The sequence below is a fragment of the Toxorhynchites rutilus genome, chromosome 3, assembly GCF_029784135.1.
Source record: "Toxorhynchites rutilus septentrionalis strain SRP chromosome 3, ASM2978413v1, whole genome shotgun sequence".
Classification (NCBI taxonomy): domain Eukaryota; kingdom Metazoa; phylum Arthropoda; class Insecta; order Diptera; family Culicidae; genus Toxorhynchites; species Toxorhynchites rutilus.
Window position 1 is genome coordinate 184,459,074 of NC_073746.1, and position 21,595 is coordinate 184,480,668.

General features: G+C 38.4%; 1 protein-coding gene across 10 annotated transcripts in view; it reads right to left on the reverse strand.

The window, feature by feature from the left end:
- Positions 1–2,844: 2,844 nt before the first annotated feature.
- Positions 2,845–21,595, reverse strand: part of LOC129780626 (uncharacterized) — a 329,353-nt gene continuing 310,602 nt past the window's right edge. For all 10 annotated transcript variants that reach the window (XM_055789108.1, XM_055789106.1, XM_055789109.1 and 7 more), the window contains one exon: positions 2,845–3,995. In XM_055789108.1, the coding sequence (XP_055645083.1) occupies positions 3,853–3,995 (143 nt within the window). In that variant the 3' untranslated portion in view covers positions 2,845–3,852. The remainder of the gene's footprint in view (positions 3,996–21,595) is intronic.

Here is a 21,595-nt window from a genome sequence, read left to right on the forward strand (position 1 = left end):
GTGTGTCGATTTGTAATACGACATCTAGACTACTGATCAAGCCGCATCGCTTTTGCAGGTCCATAGTTCGCATGCATTCCGTTAGAATATGCCCCACTGCCGGGCGGATACGCAACAGTTGGGGGTTGCTTTTCTTTTCCTGCGAGTATTCTTTGTTCACGCATGTTGGCTCGGTTCTTCCCTTGACCAATTTTACTCAGCCTCCCAAGAGAGGAGAATGGAATGGTTCTCTTTTCTAATGAGGTCCTTACCAGATGGTATACTCATACTGGTAATGAAGCCTTTATGCGTTTCGTTAGCAACCCGGTCGGCTTCCTAGTTCCTTACTCCCCGCTAAGTGTTATTTTATACTACAAGTTATACTAGGAACAACAACTCAAGCGCAGTAGACGAGGCGGTATATCAACAGTTAAGCTTTGATAGTTTTGCTTGATCCTTACCCCAAAAGAAGTATCAAGCGATAGGTTGGCTGGGCACCTTACCAGTGCCTGGACCATCCTCTGTACACACCATCGCGAACGACGGTTCGCCTGTTTCGGCTAGCAAGCTCTTAATGGGACTAATATAAAACGTATCCGTGATGTGGACAGCAAATTTGCAAACTTGGTAGAGAAAATTTGATAGTGGACTCTGCTGTTCTAAGCTGATTCCAGTATCTTGACATATTTATCCGTTTTACTTGTGTGGACGTTACCGAGGCATGCTTCAAGTTCTACTAGATAGCTTTCGACTCCCCTACCTGAGTGGAATCCAATCTGCCGTTCGTTCAAAAGCTTCTTTTTTTCTAGCACCTCGATTAGTCTTCTGTTGACCATCTTTTCCATAACTTTCCCCATGCAGCTGAGTAGCGTTATGGGTCTATAGCCACTGACACTAGATGTTTCCTCTTTAAACTTAGGAATAGGTATGACAATCGCAGTATTCAACACTATAGGGATGGTACCGCATATCCATATATCATAGAAATACCAAAACAAGCATTTTGTCGCGATTGGGAGGTATTTTGTCATGGGGTAACGTTTAAGACGTTTTACCTCTCTAACTTAATCGTTCCATCAAGAGACCCTCTTTTTTCCAGGTAATCCACTTGTGCGGGGAATGTGCTTTGCAACAACATTGAACATAAGCTCAGTTGTTTGGTTAAAATCGAGATATGTGGAATCACGTACTGATCGATCTATGTCGTCCCGATCATCCACCCAGTTAGCTCCATCGAAATTCCACCCCTCATGGTGTCTGAGTGATGGTTTATATCTATCAAGGGTAATATAAATAGGTAAATGGTTACTGTTGAATGTATCAATAGTAGTTGACCATTAGACCATAGTCAAGTATATCGCAGTAGTTTGACATATTGACTTGACATATGATCAACTCTGGTGTGAGCACCATCATTAAAGAAGGTGAGGCCAAATAATTGGCTGGTTCAATCATCATAAAACCTCTACCGTTTAATTTGCTTTATCCCCTGAAAGGATCGTGCGCACTGAAGTCCTCTACTAAAAGAAAAAAAAAGGAAATTTTAAAGAATTTCCTTGAACTCTTATGCCACGGCCCTGGGATAGTGAAATCTAGGGGGTATTTACAAGTTAAAGGCGTTGACATGTATGGGATACATGATTTCAACACCTAAGATCGGCGGGCTTTTATCGAGTGTTCTTTAAATGTGATATCCTTGCGGATGCCAATGGTAATACCATCTCTACCAGGGGTAAGATGTCCTTCTTGATAGATCCAACTATATTCTACGATGCTCTCCCAAGGGAAAATGACACTCGGAACAAGTGTTTCTTGAAGTAGGATTGTTGCCGGAGAACCCTTCGAATGAGTAGCAGTAAGTCTCCCACATTATGTCGAACACCTCTTATGTTCCATTGAGTTATTAGAATCTCCGGATTATTGGCCTGAAATTCTCTTTCTAAAGGTAATATTATATTATCAGGTACGTAGCGTAACCGGCACGGCACGTTTCATGCAAGCTAAATATTATTGCGTGTGTTTCAAATGTGTATGCGTATATATAGCGGAACGGCTCCGGACATACACAGCACGTTTCAGACAAATGCATGAAGGAATTCTCGAAAAGAATATTTTGCCGGTGCCGGGCACAAACTACACGGGTGAGTAGCACCATACATACAAATGAAACGTCGAAGTTCGTGGTATGGGTGCGTTCGTCGCTCTTCGGTACGACATCGGTTCAATCACCAGTAGCATTTCTCCGCTCCGTCTGCGCTGTTGGTCTGTACAGAGAAGATGCTATGCCTGATGATATGAATACATCATGTATTTGTCTGCCGGTGTCGGTACGTGCCGCTAACGCTACTTGCTGAATTATGTAAAACGGCCTTAAGTGTCCTATCGTGGGAGGAACGTTTTGGTGCGCTATTGGTGCTAACTCTTTCAGGAGTTGCACTAGGCGCTAAATAGAGGTCTTTACGACGGCTACGTACGATGCTGGAAATAAGAGGACGCTGAGGAGGGTGAATTAGATCACTTTTAAAACTGAATGAAGTTGAAGAAAAAGTATTTTCTGTCTGTGATACCGTGCGCGAGTATACGAGTTACGATTTTGCATTAACCTAGCATTTCCAAAAATAGTTAAATGTTCAAATCAAAATACAAATACAAAGAATAAATCTGATGGAGAGCAATTGAGTTCAAAAAGTTTCTGTAAACAAAAATAAAATCGAAGAAAGTCGGGAACGATCTTGTGTTCGCTTGTACAGGAATTAGTTATGCATTATTGTGTCAAGCTTTCTTTCAGCGTATAATAAATTTATTACTGCATGTAGTCGATTAAAATTACTTTATTCGGGCTAAGATGGTTTATAAATATAGGAAAACTTGAAGATGCGCTTTATTTGTTTTTGAGATTTGGTTAAAATAAGATTAGTTCCAGTCATTGCAGTCAATGCAGTCATAAACGAAACAAAACACAGTTTGATTGAACACACAACACAAAAAAAAATGCAATAAAACAATTCCAAACTTAACATATAAACAGCAAAAAATAATAATAAAATAATATCGTATATACTTCTGTGAGAAAAAAAAGAAAGATAATTAACATCTGTACACAACTTACTACTTACAGAGTACTCAATCTACAACACAATGTCACTCATTTCTAACAACTTTCTGCCTTCAGCAAGCCTAATGTCTGCAATTAGTCTACTCTACAATTTTCACCTCTTCTACTTGGCTTCACGTCGCTTACACTCCTAAAACGATTACTGAATGAATGATCTAATTGAATTGAATGTTTTTGTTTAAACGATTACTCCTCTTTCCGATCCCCCTTATCAATATTAGTTACTAAATAATGTTATTTAAATACGATGATCATTATAACTGTCGGAATGTCACTGAGAGGGGGTGTGGCTCACTTTTTGGTGGGGGGAATGTTCAATGTCTGATGTGAGCTATCGCCTTTTTTTTCTAAATAGTCGCTACGCAAAGCGAAATTTAAAATTTACCTGCACGGTTAAGTTAGGAGAAAACAGGAAATTCATTTGACGAGGTATTATTCCGATCTTCTGTTCTGTCACCTCTTGCACGATGGATTTTCGGGTGTTGAAAGATTGCTTTCCGAATTATATAGAAGCGATTTAGTGTTTACGTTATGTCGGTGATTCTTAGCATGATGATAATCTTGTGTTGGTTCCCCTTAAAAGTAATATCTTATTCTATTTCCTTCTTCCGTTAGGCCAATAGATAAAGATTGCTGCCGTTACAAGTTTGGTTAAAGTGCACTCTCCTGCGAATACAATATGTAAATGGATTTTTTTTGCTCTGCGCATTTCTCTCGTCTCCTACGCTTCACTACGCGAGCAAATGTTTATCATTTTATTACTGCTTCTCCAGAGAATAGTGGCGTGATTTTTTCCAAAAACTTTTGAAGAAACCCTTCTTCTTCTGCGTTGGCGGCGTCGTGTGCTGCGATGAATGATTATGATGCTGTTGGAGATTGGGGTAATTTTGGGAGTCGGTCACTGGAACGATACGCATAAATAAGGGAACGTTAGGCGGATTGGTTATTAAGAAAATGTGATAGAAATGAACATGTGTTATCTGTTTTAATTTTTCGTTTTCATTTGTAAAATCGTCCAACAGATCGCCAATCAATGGTTTGCATCTAATTAAACTGTTTTCGTCTTTAGGAATTACAAAACTTACGAAACACTGTCACCCACAGTGTATGTAACAATTAACACGTTGAGCCCCATGTCGGTCCCTAGGGGCCGTCGTTGAGCTTTTTGGTAGGAAAGCGCTGACTGACTAGGACTAACAGATACAAAATAAGAAAATAATAATATGTACAGTTTGTTTTCGGATATTTTACTAAAGTGACTACATTGTCGAATCTCAGACTATTTTCTATTTATACAATGGCTGGGATCGACACTGATATGGTGCAAACGCTGTTGATGGAAAGCGCAACAAGAAAAGTTTGGGGTTTAACGTGCTAATCACAGTTTCTTGTTTTGGGAAACCAAGCAATAATTCGGAATGGATCCTGTTCTGCATGATTAAGTTTTTAATTCAGGTTATTTCAGGTTCTTCGGGTTATTGTGGGAATCATTTCACTGGTTTTTCAACCTACCCGAAGTTCAAACTCTTTGCTCCTAGTTTAATTCTCTTTTTTAGATTTATGTAGAAACGATTTTAGCTATACTTTAAGAAAAGGATATAAGTCATTAGGTAATTGAATTCACATAGTCTTAAGCTTCTTACAAATATAGATAAAAGGTAAATTAAGGCACAATTTCAAATTTGCATATTATCTCTATCAAAAGAACAACATTTGATTGCGGGCAGATGATCAATCGAGGTCTTGGCATATTGTTAATGCATTGGTTCGCTTCGATAAGTCGGTTACAGTGAAGGCGCTGTGGGCCGGGTGACCGGTGCTGTCAATCGTGCCAACAATCCCCTTCCCGTGAGAACGAATGGAATCGTCAATCTCACCACCAGTGTTACCACATTTTCATCTGTACCAGAAGGGGTAACAATCATTTTCATCTGTACTTTTTCTTGAAAAAAATCTGTACCATCGAAAATATTCTTTGTAGAGAACAATCTGTCTTGTTAGAATGAAACAAATGCTCATTCCATACTAGATTGCATACAAGGAAGGAAGGAAGGTCTTGAATTATAGAGACTTTAAACTTTTACAGTTCATTCGTCTCTAGCCTTGAGAAAGGCCCTTTGAAAACTCTACTCTACTCTATTACTCTACTCCAGCGCTACCACCTCCGCCCTCTTGCCTTGAGAAAGGCACTCGATCCTTCGCCGTCCAGCTCGTCCAGCAACGATGTTGTCCAGTCGGTGTCCACACAAAGAATGTTGCATACAATCATTCAATAAATTGTTCGAGTTGGTACCACGATGTTCAATCTACAGCCATTCCATGCCAAACCGATAAACTGGTTCTCAGATTTCCGTAAAAAGTGGAATTTTGTTTTTTACCGTAAAACATTAGACTCGTATTTTTCTATTTTTACATTAGGATGGCCATTACCATTATAGGGTGGTCCGAAAAATCTCTGCCATTCAAATAAAGCAGAAGTTTCTGCATAACTCAAGAACTAATCAAGCAAACGGAACCAAATTTGACATATAGAGGTTTTAGGGATCGATAAACGATTCTATGGTGGTTTGACACTCCTCCCCCTCTCTGCCATACAAATGAAACACAAATTTCTGCATAACTTGAAAACTAATCAAGTAAATGAACCGACATGTAGAGGTTTTAGAGTGCAATAAATGTTTCTATTGTGATTAGATAGCCCTTCCCTCCTCTGTGGGGTGGGGTGCTACCAAATAATTGAAAAAAAAAATCTGCATAACTAATGAACTAATCAAGCAAACGGGAACAAATTTGGTAAAGGGAGGGTTTTGGGGGGCAATAAATGTTTTTATTGTGGTTTGACACTACTCCCCCTCCCTAAGGAGTCGCTGCATTATTCGAGAATCAATCAAGCAAACGGAACCAAATTTAACATGTGGTTTTAGAGGGGTAAGGGGCCGGGTTGGGTGTGGTGATGGTGTTGTTGCTTAACTTGAGAACTAATCATGCAAATTGAACTAAAATTTGCATATGAAGGTTTTATAGAGCAATAAATGTCTCTAGGGTGGTTTGACAAACCTACCTCTCTCTCTAAGGGCAAGGGGGCTGCCATACAAATGAAACACAAACTTCTGCATAACTCGAGAACTAATCAAGCAAATGGTGCCAAATTTGGGATGTGAGGGTTTTTCGGTACGAGAAATGTTTCTATGACGGTATGGCACCACTCCCTCCTCTGGAATGGAGAGGAAGTCCCGTAAAAATAATACACATATTTCAACCAAACATAACAGTTCAAAATTTTCGGAAAACTCTGAAGGGAAATGGGAAAATTCGGAACATTCAATTCCCATATGTTCTAGCGTTGTTAGTCAATTTGATGTTTGCGCCAACCAAATTTAGTTTTGTTTGAAAGTGGAAATGAGTTTTAATATGATAAAACGCATTCTTGTACCTTCTTTTATCTATATAAATAAAAATGGATCACCGAATGTGTTGATAAGAGCAAAACTCGAAGAAGGAATTATCCGATTTAGAGCTGTCTTCATTCTATCATATTTTCTGTATCAAACATTTATTCGATGTAACGGAGAAACGTGGTATTTGTAAGTGGTTGTGACGAGTTTTGGTAGAAGTCCTAGTCCTTTATATTAAAAGTCAATTGTAGAGGGTCAAATTTTTTTTTATAATAATAACACAACACTCCTTGAAGTGGATTGTATATTGCGTCCAACTTTGAGCTCAATCGATTCCGTACTTTTCGAGATTTTGACGCGTATACAAACGAACAGAACATTTTTATATATATAGAGATGAATAGCCCATATAATTTCCACCAAGTCAACCAAGATGGGCACAAGGAAAAAGGTTTTCAAACAACAACTTTTTCATGTTTTTCTTTGAAAAATTATTTCTACTTTTTCTTGGATGGCACTAACGTTCCCAGTGGAACTTTTGTCTTCTCAACGTGGGTACTACTTGCGTCATTTTCATTGGTAATACTAAGTTGAGATTTCTATGCCAAATAACACGCCTTGAATGTATTCTGGAGTGACAAGCTCTAGAATACGCGTGACCACAGTGCAAGTTAGAAGAAATTTCCTTGACGAGAAATCTCCCGGGCTGAACGGGAATCGAACCCGAACCAGGGTTGCCGTAATAAAATCTGGTCTAAAAAAATCTTTTTATATGCGTTTTTTCTAAGAAAGTCTGTATCGAAATCTGTATTAACCCTTTGCGGCCGTTTAGATAACGGTACTACGTATAAACAAAAGTTGTCATTCATGATTGAAGAAAGGATTCATGGAAAACTCCATGTATTGTGGCACTATGTAGATGTAAAGAGCATTGTTCTGTATGTTCAAACAGAGAGATAAAACGCGAGAAACGCCGAACTAATTATTTTGCGATACAGCAAATATTTCTTAAACATAAACATGAAAACATTGTTTAGTAAATACTTATCAGAATTTGGGTTTCATGTTCTCACAAAGTTATACGTCACTGCTCTTTCATGTAAAAATAATTGCGAAATTTAATACGAACGCAAAGGGTTAAAGTTCAATCTTGAAGTATAATCTTAGATTTAGTATCTTTGATTGGCATAGTTATTTTGAATTTGACGATGTTGATGCTATCCACGTAAAAATTTGTATTCAATGTGAGTTAGTAGGAAAAAGATAAACAGTGTTATTTATTTATTGCAATGCTAGCCGATGACGCAGACTTTACCATCTTTTCGCTTTAGATTGAACATGAGAAAGCAGTACTACACGCTACATTCGAATGATAAAATTACTCTCATTAATACTGATTCGAATGCTATATGCATTATTTTGAAAAATCTGTAAATCTGTATGAAAAACAAAAAAATCTGTAATTTGTATCTACAGATTCTTGGTTTCAAAAAGTCTGAAAAATCTGTATGAATACAGAATATTCTGTAGATATGGTAACTCTGACCCGAACCCCCGACAAGATAATGTGGGACGCTAACTAGTTGGCCACGGGAGTATAAAAAAAATGTTTATAATGTTAATTTTTAATTATCACGATTTATATGCTCTGCTAACTTTTTCCTATTCTGAAACATGTCAAGAACATGTCAAACGCGAGAATTTACAAACAAAAAAGTACCGAGTAAAACATTATTTTTTCAGGGATCTCCATACAATAATGCCCTATATTTCAGAAACTATAAAAGATAGAATGTTAACGTCTTCGACGAAGGTCCCATGTGGGGACAGGAAGGCAGGATGAAGGACCACATTGTCCTGTTGGTAAACGTCGTAGCTGCGTCCTGCTCGATCTGCTCAATTTTCCGCTCTTTCAGAATTCGATCCCTCCGGTGAAGTTTAGACCATTATCGGAGTGTATTTCTTCCGGCGATCTTCTGCGACAGATGAAGCGATGTATGCAGGTGATACAGCAACTGAGGAATTGAGACATAGCAGACCAAACGAATCAAAAAGGCTCATTATGTATTCCAGCACTTGACGTTCCGTCGGTCTCGTGCCTGTCTCGATCAGCGCCGCGATCTCCCTGAAGATCGTAAAAAAAGTACATTGTCCTCTCCGGTATGCCACAGCATTCTCAAAACGCGTTTCGATTCCGACATCAAGAACAAGTCTCTCGTTGCTGAATTCGAAGATTTTTCCAAGTGGTCCAGCCTTTCGGTCCAATTAATCGAATTTCGCCTCGCTGGATACCTACTTTGCCTATTACGTATAGCAACAGCTGCCCTCGGGAATTTTTCTCGAACTTTGCCGCATTCCGGTTCTTAGCGAATTTTGCTCGTATTGTGGCCGTTTTTCCTTCAGTGCACGGCTCAAACGCATCAACTGTCATCGGTAGAGGTCCCCCGTAATGGCTTCATTCGGTTTTAGTAGCTCATAGTACACCACACCCAGCTGATCCCATCAAACAGACAGCATAACCTTCTGGCCGTGAATATTCCGCGCGGCCGTCGATGTTGATGCATGACCGGGGTATCCATACGTTGCCCGACGTTTAGGATTGTCGTAATGGACCCACTTTTCATCGCCAGTAACGATTCGATGTAAAAAAATGCCTTTCCTTTATGCCGTTGGAGCAGTTGTTCGCACGTGAAAAGACGGCGTTCGACGTCTCGTGGCTTCAATTCATACGGCACCCTATGTCCTATCTTTCGGATCATTCCCATTGCTTTTTAAACGATCGGATATGGTTTGCTAAGCTACTCCAAGTGTATCTGCAAGTTCTTGTTGCGTTTGTGACGGATCTTGATCGAGTAAAGCCTCCGATTCTTCATCTTCAAACTTTTTTGGCGGTCCGGAACATTTGTTCGTCCTTCAAGTCAAAATTATCACTTTTAAACCGTGCAAACCACGTCTGACACGTTCTCTCAGTTGGAGCATGGTCATCCTAAATTTACACCAAAATGCGATGACTTTCCGCAGCTTTTTTCCTCATATTGAAGTAATGAAGTAACACTCCCCGCAAAAACACTCTCGTTGGTACGAAATTCGACACATTCGAAGTGACAAAAAACTATGTTGTTTACGCCTCAACTTTTGGACATATACTGAAAAGCGCGCGCAATGACAGTAGCTTTCCAACGAATGCCTGTAAATTTTATTCACTGGAATAATAATAAAGTTACGCCATCTCTTGTAAAACCGAAGAAACTTACCGGTAATAATTGTGGGAATTATTTCACTGGTTTTCTAACCCTAAGATCAAACTCTCTGTTCTTCAAGAATATGATATAAATAACATTTGTACCTCTTACGCTAAAGGTCAAGAGTCCAATTCTCATTCCCAACATTCTTCCAACGGAATAAATCTGTTGGCCCAAGTGATGAACCAGCCAAAGGCCCAAAATCATTATAATACAGCACAAAAAAGTAATTAGGTAATTGAATTCACATAGTCATAACCTTCGTACAAATATAGATACAAGGTAAATTAAGGCACAATTTCAAATTTGCATATTATCTCTATGAAAACAATAGAGGTCTTGTTCTATTGCTAGGGCATTGGTTCGTTCCATCAACGATAGCGAACCTACAGTTGATGGAGCGAATCAACCTTCGATAAGTCGGTTACAGTGAAGGCTCTGTGGGCCAGGTTGCCGGTGCTGTGATCGTGCCAACAGATAGCTCAACATCAATAACTAAGCAAAATACCACGTTTTCGATAGATGATTTCATTAGATTTTCACAAAATTTTGAAAAATCTGCCAATGTTTTCACAAATCATGAAAGGTCTGCTCGTTTCCAGAGCAAGTCAAATGTCTACAAAGCGTATACGTGTATTTACATCTGGTAGAGATTAACGTTTAAAAAAAACCATTCTTGAGAAAACAGTTGTATGGCCCACACGAATTACTATAAGTGCAATCAAATTCATGTTATCTATAAGATTCATTCTCTCTATTTTCCGTTATAGAAAGCATAAGTTTATCAGATAATCCATAGTATATCAATATTTGTTGTAAATTATCAACAGGCAAACATTCAAGGTAGCTTCGAGGCTGATTGAATTGAATATCCCTATCCACGGGAAGATGGTTCAAGCTATTTATCATGCTTACTCGGCGAGACGCTCGAGGGTAACGCAGTCACGTCTCACGAATTAATAATTGCCCTGATGACGCCGGCTAACGGAAGTGAGGTTTATAACTTCGATTCGTGTGTTTGGATTAATAACGTGTATATCAACGTAGAACTCGTTTTAATTTGGAATACAATGAAGAACCATTATGATCGCATAAATTTGCTTTGAATAGAGGTTTCTACTCGGGTTAAAATCAAGATTAGTTTCCATTCCACATTTGATTTAATTTTCCAATCATTATAACCCACCTTTCATCAAACGTATCTGAACGTATTACAATGTTCAGAATTTTGTCGAATGTGTGACTTAACAAAACCATCGCATTCAAACCTCATTTATCAGAATGTTTATCTACCGATAGATTCGTAATAGACCAAAGATATTCATAGTTAATAGTGTTATATGATGCGTATATGCAAACGTGTATAGTTCATAATATGCGTAGTGTATAGTTCATGATTAAATCAGTTCGTTTTTATTTGTAAAACTGGTTATGTATTAATTAATTATCAACTAAATAATCGACCAACTCAAACCTATGTAGGGGAATGAGGCGGGACCTTCATTATTCATTATTATTATATTATTTATTCATTTATTGCGTTATCCGCGATTTTCGTGATCCGCGGTGACTTAGCCAGACTATTCCGCGGATAATCGGGGCTCTATTGTACACTAAAAATAATTCTGATTCTGCAACAAAAGTGAATTTCTCATGAAAATCAGGACAGAGGCTAGATTGTGAAAAATAAATTAGGACGCCCCAAATAGTTTTAGATTCTGACCTATAACGATAGCTGAATTTATCGCTAGAAAAATTGCCAAAATTGGGGATAGTAATTGAGTAAAAATCCATCCACATTTTGTGCTAGCTGTTTGGATATGATTAAAATTGTGCACAGAAATTTAAAACGAATGAGTGATACTTTTTATTCAGTGAAATTCTTGTGTTGCAGTCATGATGCGTATATGCAAACATTCCAAGCAGCAATGAAGATATCGTCGTCCCGTTCAAACAAAAAATCGCAGCAAGAGGTAACATCTGAAAAGAAATACTTGATCGTAATTGTTCGTTGATCCCACATTTGTGTGACCCCCAGCCCAGTGCAGGATGAGGAAGTGTGAACCGGTGATAAATCACGCGTTCTTCTATTTATAACCACATATCTGTACGGCACAGTTTAGAGCGAAAAGCGATGAAAAGAGGAATGTGAATTGACGAGCAAACGGTTGGGCAATTACCTATATTTGGAAGTCAACAGCCGGAGGAGCGTACCGACCAAGAGATTGCGTTTAAGGTGAAAGCCAATAATCTGTGCTAAAAGAATTTCACTGAATAGAAAGTATCTCCCATTTGTTTTAAGTTTCTGTGCACACTTCTAATCATATCCAAAAAGCTAGCACAAAATATGGATGGATTTTTACTCAATCACTATCCCCAATTTTGGCAATTTTTCTAGCGATAAATTCAGCTATCGTTATAGGTCACAATCTAAAACTATTTGGGGCGTCCTGATTTATTTTTCACAATCTAGCCTTTGTCCTGATTTTCATGAGAAATTCACTTTTGTTGCAGAATCAGAATTATTTTTAGTGTATTATGTTTTTGAGTAAAACCTTTTTTATTGAAGTTTGGTGAGCATATAAAGAGTAGCAGTTGAGTCTTCCACGAAATCTTTCAACTATTTTCTTTTAGAGTTTTTTTTTACTGGCCACGGTGATGTTTTTGTGTTTTGTCTCGATATTTCAAATTATTTTTTTAAAATTCTAAACGAAAGTATCATTTTACAGACGAATTGCACCAGAAGTAGGGATAGAGCGGGCGAAGTGGTCACGTGGGGTAAAGTGGTCACCGGCTTGTTTGGTAGTATAACTGTTAACTATTGACACCGTATTGATAATCACCTTATGTTTGAAGAATTTCATGACTTTTGACACACCCTGTACTTCAGTGGAGCTGTCGCATGTGAAAATATGAATTAAACACAAACTCTCTCTCGGTAGCTATTTGACCGTAGTTTTGTGCGTTTAGAATTTAAGGAATTTCTAGTGAAATTCAGTTTATTTGACCTAATATTTTCGACAAATCAACAGTTTGGACGACTGTTCACATATTCTAGGAGAGGTGAGCAGATATTTTGTTCGATTTCAGCGATTATTTCGCATATAAATTACTTTGTTGTTTGGGGACAAAATGGAGTGGAGTGAAGGTGGAGGATTACTACTGACAATGTTCTGTTTTTAATAAGTGATATACCATATTACCATCTGCTCTTATAGGAGTCCTTTTTGTGGTTTTGACCCAGGAAAAATATGCCACCCCAACCAAAACCAAGCCTCAATATGGGAAACGTTATGTGTTTAGTACTACGTTTTTGTGCGTATGAGAAAATTCCAATTACGACTCTAGGTGAGTAGGCCTAGCTCATTTAATTTTTCTGCCCCCCACGGGTGACACCTTAACCTCCTCGCTAAAAAAAAAAGTTCGATAGTTCAACTTTTTTTCTAACAATGTACTGAATATTTTGAATTTTCATAATAAAAACCGCTAGCTATCTTGAACAACAATAAGTTGAGCTACAATATTCTTCGATAAACGGAAATTATAGTGGTATGTGGACACAGGAAATGTGCATGTTCCTTAGGGTGACCACTTTTCCCCCACCTCCCCTACACCTTTTTCACAAAAGAACTTAAATATTATTTGTCCAACGCTGCATATGTGATTCATAAGTATCGGTGGCAGGGTTGCAACAATAAAATCTGTCTTTTTGGTATTAAAAAATCTTTTTATCTTAGTTTTTTCTCAAGAAATCTGTGTTGAAATCTGTATCAAATTTGTAAGCCCAATTTTGAAGCTTTTTAGTTATTATTGATTAGACGATGTTGATGATATCCATGCCAGCTGGCTTAGCTAGCATATACACCGAGTAAAAATAAAATGCTTCATTGAGGTGTAATGGAAGTTTATCTTCTTTACATTGCGTAACGTAAATACCTTCATTACAATATATTTCAGGTACACAAAATCTACAGCTTCAACACCGACGTAGATATCTTCAAATGCTTTCCAAAATCTCATCAGATTGGATGTATTATTATTGGCATGCATTGCTCAAGAGAGTAAGACAAAGTGTTCTGATCTCCAAATTATGTGAATTCTGGTGTTTCAATTCAACATCAAAAACTACTAAAATAGGGGGGAGGGCGTGGTAGTGTCGAACTACCATAGAAACGTTCATCGAATCATGTCAATCATCTAAAGGGTGTGTCACATCAAATTGCATCACAGAAAAAACGCTGTAGAAATTTAATTTTTAGGAATTATATCTTCAGCTTATAATCAGATAATCAGATAAGAGTGTATAGATCACGTTGGCCATGCTTCACTGTCAATTTTTCGTAAATTTGGAAAAATGTCGTCGAACGAAAAAGAGCGTCGTGAATTAATCCTGTGCACTCATTTCGAGAATCCGGAGTTGTCACATCGGGACATCGGTAAGATGCTGGGAATCGTCCAATGCACGGTCAGCAGAGTACTAAAACGATACTTTGAGAACCTAACCATCGACCGGAAGGTGAAGAACGGCAAAAATGGATGCTCCGTCAGTGAAAAAGATCACAAGCGCGTAGTTAAGCAGTTTAGACGTGATCCGAGAAGTTCGGTCCAGGATGTCGCCAATAAGCTGAATTTGTCAAGTTCATTCGTCCAGCGGACCAAGCAGCAGGAGGGCCTGCGTACATACAAGGTTCAGAAGGCTCCTAACCGCGACGAAAGGCAAAACATGGTGGGGAAGACGCGAGCCCGGAAGCTGTACACCTAAATGCTGACGAAGCCGCATTGCCTGGTAATGGACGACGAAACCTACGTCAAAGCGGACTTTCGTCAGCTGCCGGACCTGTTTTTCTTCTCCGCAGAGGTCAAATTCAGCGTTCCGGAGGAGATTCGCAAGCAGAAACTATCCAAGTTTGCCAAAAAGTACATGGTGTGGCAAGCGATCTGCTCTTGCGGAAAGCGGAGCGCCCCCTTCGTGATGACCGGCACGGTAAACGGGCAGGTTTACCTTAAGGAGTGCCTACAGAAGCGCTTACTATCACTATTGAAGCAGCACGAGGGCCCGACCATCTTCTGGCCGGATCTCGCTTCGTGACACTATTCAAAGGACGTGTTGGAGTGGTACGAAGCCAACGGGGTCACCTTCGTGCCAAAGGAAATGAACCCGCCCAACGCGCCGGAGCTTCGCCCAATAGAGAAATATTGGGCGATTATGAAGCAGGCCTTCCGGAAGAACCCAAAAGTTGTCAAATCGGAGGCGGACTTCAAGAGAAAATGGATTTATGTTCCAAAAAAAACTACAACCTGACGTTGTACAGAACCTTATGGACGGGGTAAAGAGGAAGGTACGAGCATACGGGCTTGGGCTCGAAGTATGAATAAAAAGAAAATGCCAAAAGTTGTTTAATAGTTTTTATTTTACTGTCTAAAATTTTCAAAAGGATCGGTCTACTGGGCGAATTTCTACAGCGTTTTTTCCGTGATGCAATTTGATGTGACACACCCTTTAAATCGGTTCAGTGGTTCAAATGTTATGAGTTTTTGAAAAAAGGAATTTTTGGGAAAAATTGGATAAAATTGATTTATCGGACCACCCTAAAATGGAAATTGACAGCCTATTAAAATAAAAAAAAGTACGGGTCTAATGTTTTGCGATAAAGAACAAAATAACCACTTCTGACGAATATCTGAGAACCACTATATCGGTTTCACATGGAAGGGCTGTATATTTTTTAGATTTTTTAACGAAAATATATTTTTGATAAAAAATTATTCTAATATTTAAAATATTTTTTTTTCAGTGTATTATTTGTATTTTTACAAGTAATTTTCCATATTCCAAAATTGTGTGTGTATTTATTATAGTTGTTGAGATAGAGTTTTTTTTTAAAGTTTGAGTTTTTTTCAACTTTTTTCCGAAAAAGAAATTAACTCAAAAACTGTAATACCTCAAAGTGTTAGTTAAAGAATAAAATGTAGAAAATTATTAAAGTTCTCATTAAAAAATATTAAAAAAGTTTTTTTTAAACAAATTTCATTGAAAACAAAATATTTTGAAAATTTTCATTTTTTCAATTCATTTTTCTCAAAAAATTTTTTTCTTTAAATTCTGAATAAAAATTAAATGAATAGCCCATACATTGGCCAAGTCACCACTACATCGAAAGAGGGACACTGCTGCAGGGAAAGAGTTTTCCTAACAAAAACTTTTCATGTTCTCTTTGAAAAATTCTTCACGGTGAGCTAGCCGGACTATCCCACGAACAATCGAGGTTCTACTGTATAAAAGATAGAAAGTTCACGACTTCGATAAAAGTTCATATTTTAATAAAATCTGCAACTTTGTCGAAAGCATTATATCGTTATCTTGGCTTTGAACAAATTAGGATTAGTTGTAATTTTTTCAAAGAAAACATGGAAAAGTTGTTGATTTTGAGAAAAACGAACTTGAAGTTTAGTGCTATAAGGGGTTTTCGTTGATCATTCAAAACAATTTCGATACGTTATTCCTGCTGTACGCGTGTTTTTTTTCAAATCTGATAAATGTGGTATGTAGCTTACGAAATGCTTAACCAAATGCAATCAAGGACTCGAAATTTTTAGTTTTGCGACATGGTCCCCTCTGACTTAATACCGACCATTTTCGCTTCACACCAACGGAACACGAAACTTAATTCCACAAACGCGAATTCGAATTGGACTAACAACGATGTTATTGAAGAACGAATGGGGATTATTTTTTTCCGAATTTTCCGTCAGTTTTTCAAAGAAACTCTTTCAGCGCTTCTTTAAATTTCTATTCATATAAAAAAAAAGAAATCAAGATATCAATCCTTTTTCGTACAGATGATTAATATCGATGCTTGTCACAAAAAATAGTTTTCATGTGTGCATTGATATATTGCATCTAATGAAATATCAAATATATTTTTGAATCTTGTTGATTTCGTTAATGTGATCAATGAAACAAAAGATTCGGCATACGATGTTTTGTTCGATTATTGCTTTAAAATACAGATTGGATGTTTCTTACAGAATGTTGCTAACAATCTAGCAAAAAAAATTATGACAGGAATATACAATTACAAAAATACACAACTTTTTGATTATTGAGTAAACAACATTTTACTGTATATACACAGTTGTTTATTTCCGCTCTATTAAAGAACGGATAACTTTACATCGCAAAAGACGTACCCCATTTGAGTTAGTTGAAAATGAAATGATTTCCTCATTCGAAAAAGTACACATGGAACAATTAGTATCGTTAATCATCTATTGATTGCTCATGGTTTCCCGCTCATCCCCGTCTCTATACCTTTAACCAAGTCGTTATTAATAATCCATGCGTTACAGCCAAATGAATACCAATGGTTTTCAATGATTCAATAACTACAACTGGAGAAACTGTTATTTATGTACCTCCCTCGACAGGTTCCGTAAATAGAAATAAGAAAACCCCACGCAGTATAGTAGTGTGAGGTTTGACGGTTTTACGAATCACGAAATGGAGTAAAAGTGAATATAAAATAAAGAAATTCCCAATGCCCCCGAAGCAGAGTCGACTGGCGGCGCACTCTCCGAGATTGTGAGAAAGAGACTTTGGACAGAGGACAGAGGAGATGTGTTGCAGCTGTAGCAGCACCCGACGGAAGTCAGACGAAGCGTAACGCAAGCCGTAAGCAAGGCCATTTGCACCCATGAACGCATAACCATATGATTTTTATCTTTTTTTTTGTTACATTCTGTCTGATGGTGATGCTTTTTGGGACATTCGTCCGATGTCTGATTTGTGCTGCACATGGCCTACAGAACTGTGTTCCTGCTTATGTTAAACACTTGATATTGTAGTTTTTGGGTTCTGTCTCGAAGACGCGATGTTATCTCAAGTTTATATCCTGTTCGTTCGTTATATTATTCCATTTGTCCAAGTTAAAGTTGCTAGATATTTGAATTGTTGAGCGATGTACAAATTTTCAAACTTTTGAGCGTATTAAAGCACATGATCGATGATAGTTCAGCCATTTGTAATTGTGAAATGTGGCAAACATTTCGATTTAACCACGTGTGCAGTGAAGCGTGGGTGCAATTACGTAGGTCATCAGACGACGCGAGACTCGAGCAGACGACTAAATGTGTCCTGTCCTTTTTTCCAAACAATCATACTGAGACGAACGGAGAGTGAATGAGAGCACATCCGGCAGCCACCGTACGATATAATGGTTGTATGTATGTGTTTAAAACAGTTCAATGCCGGTTTGCCGGCCGGTCGGTTGCCCCGGGCATCCTTCGCCACATTGAGCGCAATGCTGGGCGCGTTAAGGTGCAAGACAAGTTTAGCACAGCGGACGTCCTCAAGGACCTTGTCCTCAGCAACCGGTGGAATCGGAAAACAAAAATCTCCCGTTTATGACTACATAGAAACACCCTGGTGGTGTTATTGAACACATAAAGAAACAGCAGTTTTTCATTTTCTTCCATGTCGGCGCAACACATGCACGTAATAATGATGCCGGCAAAGGGGAAACATCCTTCGAGTGGTGGAAATTGTTACGGACAGCTGAGGCTTATCGCGGATCGAGTTACAGATCCATAAGATAAGCAATATTTGAGATTATATTTAGAAAAGACCTCCAAGCGAGGTATAGAAACGTTTAGAAAGGACCAATGTAAGGCAATTAAAAGATGTAAGAGCTCAAGTGTTTTGTTAGGCTAGAAAACGCTTGTAGTTCGAAATTATTGCCGGTCATAAATTCAGAATGGACGAATATTTAAATAGCGTCCGGTAAACAATTTAATGCATGCATCATTTAGGATGCATTTTTATTACCCTTTTCCATCCCTAGCTGCGCTCAGCCAGATACACCAGCAGGGTGTAATAAAATAAAAGGATGTTATTTAGAGCGAAGGATGGAAAGGGGAAATCCAAGAATAAGATAGGCGCACCGACGAGGTGCTATAAACTTAAGGTATTTTCTTAGGGTAGTGCAGCCGTCTCAGACTGCACGTTACCATACGCTAGAAGAAGGGACAAGGAAGGTAGATGATCTAAACGAAACCGATATGTTATCGGTTTTCAAGAGAGAGAGAGGAGATGTTCCTCGTCAATCTTAGTTTAAGGAACCATGTATATATTGTGAAACTTTTGAATAAATTTTTTAGTATTGTAACAGAACTCACGCGAAAGCGTTAAAATTTTTCTTTCAATAGAGAAATTTTTCATGGTGGCTCCAGAGAGGAGCAAGTTTTTCCTTTTATTTAAGTACAAAATGTGTTAATTTGCGAACTCTTCTCGGCAGTGGATGCCAGAGGTGATGTTCGTGAAATCTTCTCAGCAGTGAATGCGAGAAGTGTGAATTTGTGAATTCTCAAAGGCAGTGGATGCCTAAAAAGTGCATTTCTTTCGTGAATTTTATCAAAAGGCAGTGGATGCCTAAAAAGTGTATTCGTTTCGCGAATTTTCCTAAGGCAGTGGATGCCTAAAGAGTTTATTATTTTCGCGAACTTTCCTAAGGCAGTGGATGCCTAAAGAGTGTATTATTTTCGCGAACTTTCCTAAAGGCAGTGGATGCCTAAAGAGTGTATTATTTTCGCGAACTTTCCTAAGGCAGTGGATGCCTAAAGAGTGTATTATTTTCGCGAACTTTCCTAAAGGCAGTGGATGCCTAAAGAGTGTATTATTTTCACGAACTTTCCTAAGGCAGTGGATGCCTAAAGAGTGTATTCTTTTCGCGAACTTTCCTAAGGCAGTGGATGCCTAAAGAGTGTATTATTTTCGCGAACTTTCCTAAGGCAGTGGATGCCTAAAGAGTGTATTCTTTTCGCGAACTTTCCTAAGGCAGTGGATGCCTAAAGAGTGTATTCGTTTCGCGAACTTTACTAAAGCAGTGGATGCTATATACACACATAAATATATGTTAATTCAAGTACCAGAAGGCAGTTATTATAAATATGACCAACTGCCGCAGCAGCACGTGGTCGTGGAGTTAGAAGCAAGAGGTAGCAGCAGTATCCTCGGCACAATCGGAGAGACCATCGCTAGAGATACCAGGAACTGTCAACCAGCGGAACCAGAAGCAAGCGGTGGCATTAGATGCAGCAGCACCAGCATTGGCACTATCAGAAGTGACAAGAACAATCCGAGCCAGAAGGTTTGGACCACTCAAGAACCAGTCGGCACCAGCAGCAGCAGTAGTATCCCAGCACCAGATGAGTTAATCGAAAAACAGGTATAGAATTAATCTATATTAAGAATTATAGGGGTTGCGATAGCAACCATGGGAGTTTTTAAAATAGGGGCCAAGAGAGCAAAGAAATGATAAAGGAATAAATTCGTACGGTCAAGTGAGCCAACATTAAAATATAAACAATAAAATTAGTAGGAATATGGAAAACACATACAAGATGATTACCACTAAATACTTCACACGTAATGTGAAGGGTCACTGTCACCTATGTCACGAGTCTGATGAGGAACAGATGATTTATTGTTGCGAGTGTGAGCGATGGTTCCACTTGAGTTGCACTAATCTAAAGCAAGCCCCTCTAACGGGTGATCGGTGGATCTGTGTCAAATGCACAGATCTAGAATATAATTATTCGAAGAAAGTGCGAATAAGTGACTTAATAGGAATACTCGCTACTAGCATATATCCTAGTGGGTGGGGAAATTATTATAAGGAGGATATGCCAACCAAGCCGCCTCCATTTAGGGTAATTAGTGAATTGCATAGGCGAGTAAATGGCAATTCTGAATCTGAGTTTAGAAACTCAGAGGAATGCCATCAATTAAAAATGCCTCCTCCTTGGAATCCTGATCTAGTTGATTGCAGGAGGAAAGGTAATGATTCAGATGACAAAGTATTTGAATCATCTAAAGTAACCAGATTAATTGCACCTCCTCCGTGGAACCCTAAGTTGGCTAGGTATATGAGGAGGAAAAATGACAATTCATCTGAGTCAGAAGATTCAGATGATGAAGACAAACTTGAAGTGATACAAGTTGAAATGAATGAAAAACTAGGAGATGTTAGTCCTCAGAGCGGTGAAGATGGCTGCTCATTCCCAGTGAGGAAAGAGCCATTTAAAACCATATCAGTCGCAAAACGCGAATCTGATTATGAGAATAGTTTGCCCGCAATAGGCAAAACGGGTATCATCACAGATGTATGGGCTGTGATAGAAGAAAATACGAAAACCTCCACAGAAAGAGGAATTATGGCGGAAAAGAAAAAACCATGCGTGATGCATGAAGTCAGGGCGGATGAGATATCTGCAAATAAAGAAATAGCGGATTCCAATAATGGAAACGCTAAAAATTTTAAGATAGAAAAACTATCTATCAACCTTCAAGATCCAGAATGGGAAAGGCCAGCTACTGGATTAATTAAGAATTCTGTTGCAACACTGATTGTTGAACAGAAAATAAAATACCCAACTGAAAAACGGTTTGAAGAAATAGAACCACCTGTAGCAGTAGAGGAAGTAGTCCTCAGAAATAGAACAAAAATATTAGCAAAATTTTATTTGAAGACGAAAGCCTGGCGTGAAGGTTTTAAAAAATTCCTTAGAAGTGCAAAGTTCATCCCAAAAATTGGGAGCCAATGTAAAACCAAAAGTGTTATCATCAAGATGGATGATTCATCACAAGATGCTAACATACAATTTGAAAACTCAACAAATATAGAGATTTGTGTTATTGAGCCTCCGAGGAAGGTAGCGCCAGAAATAACACCAAAGGAATTGTTTATAAATGAATCTTCATTTCTTCCAAGGAGAAATAATTCCCACAATAGAAAATCATATTCAGTCGATAATTATAGTATTGGAAATCTCGATAAATACTGTACCCCAGATTACCAGTATCCTCG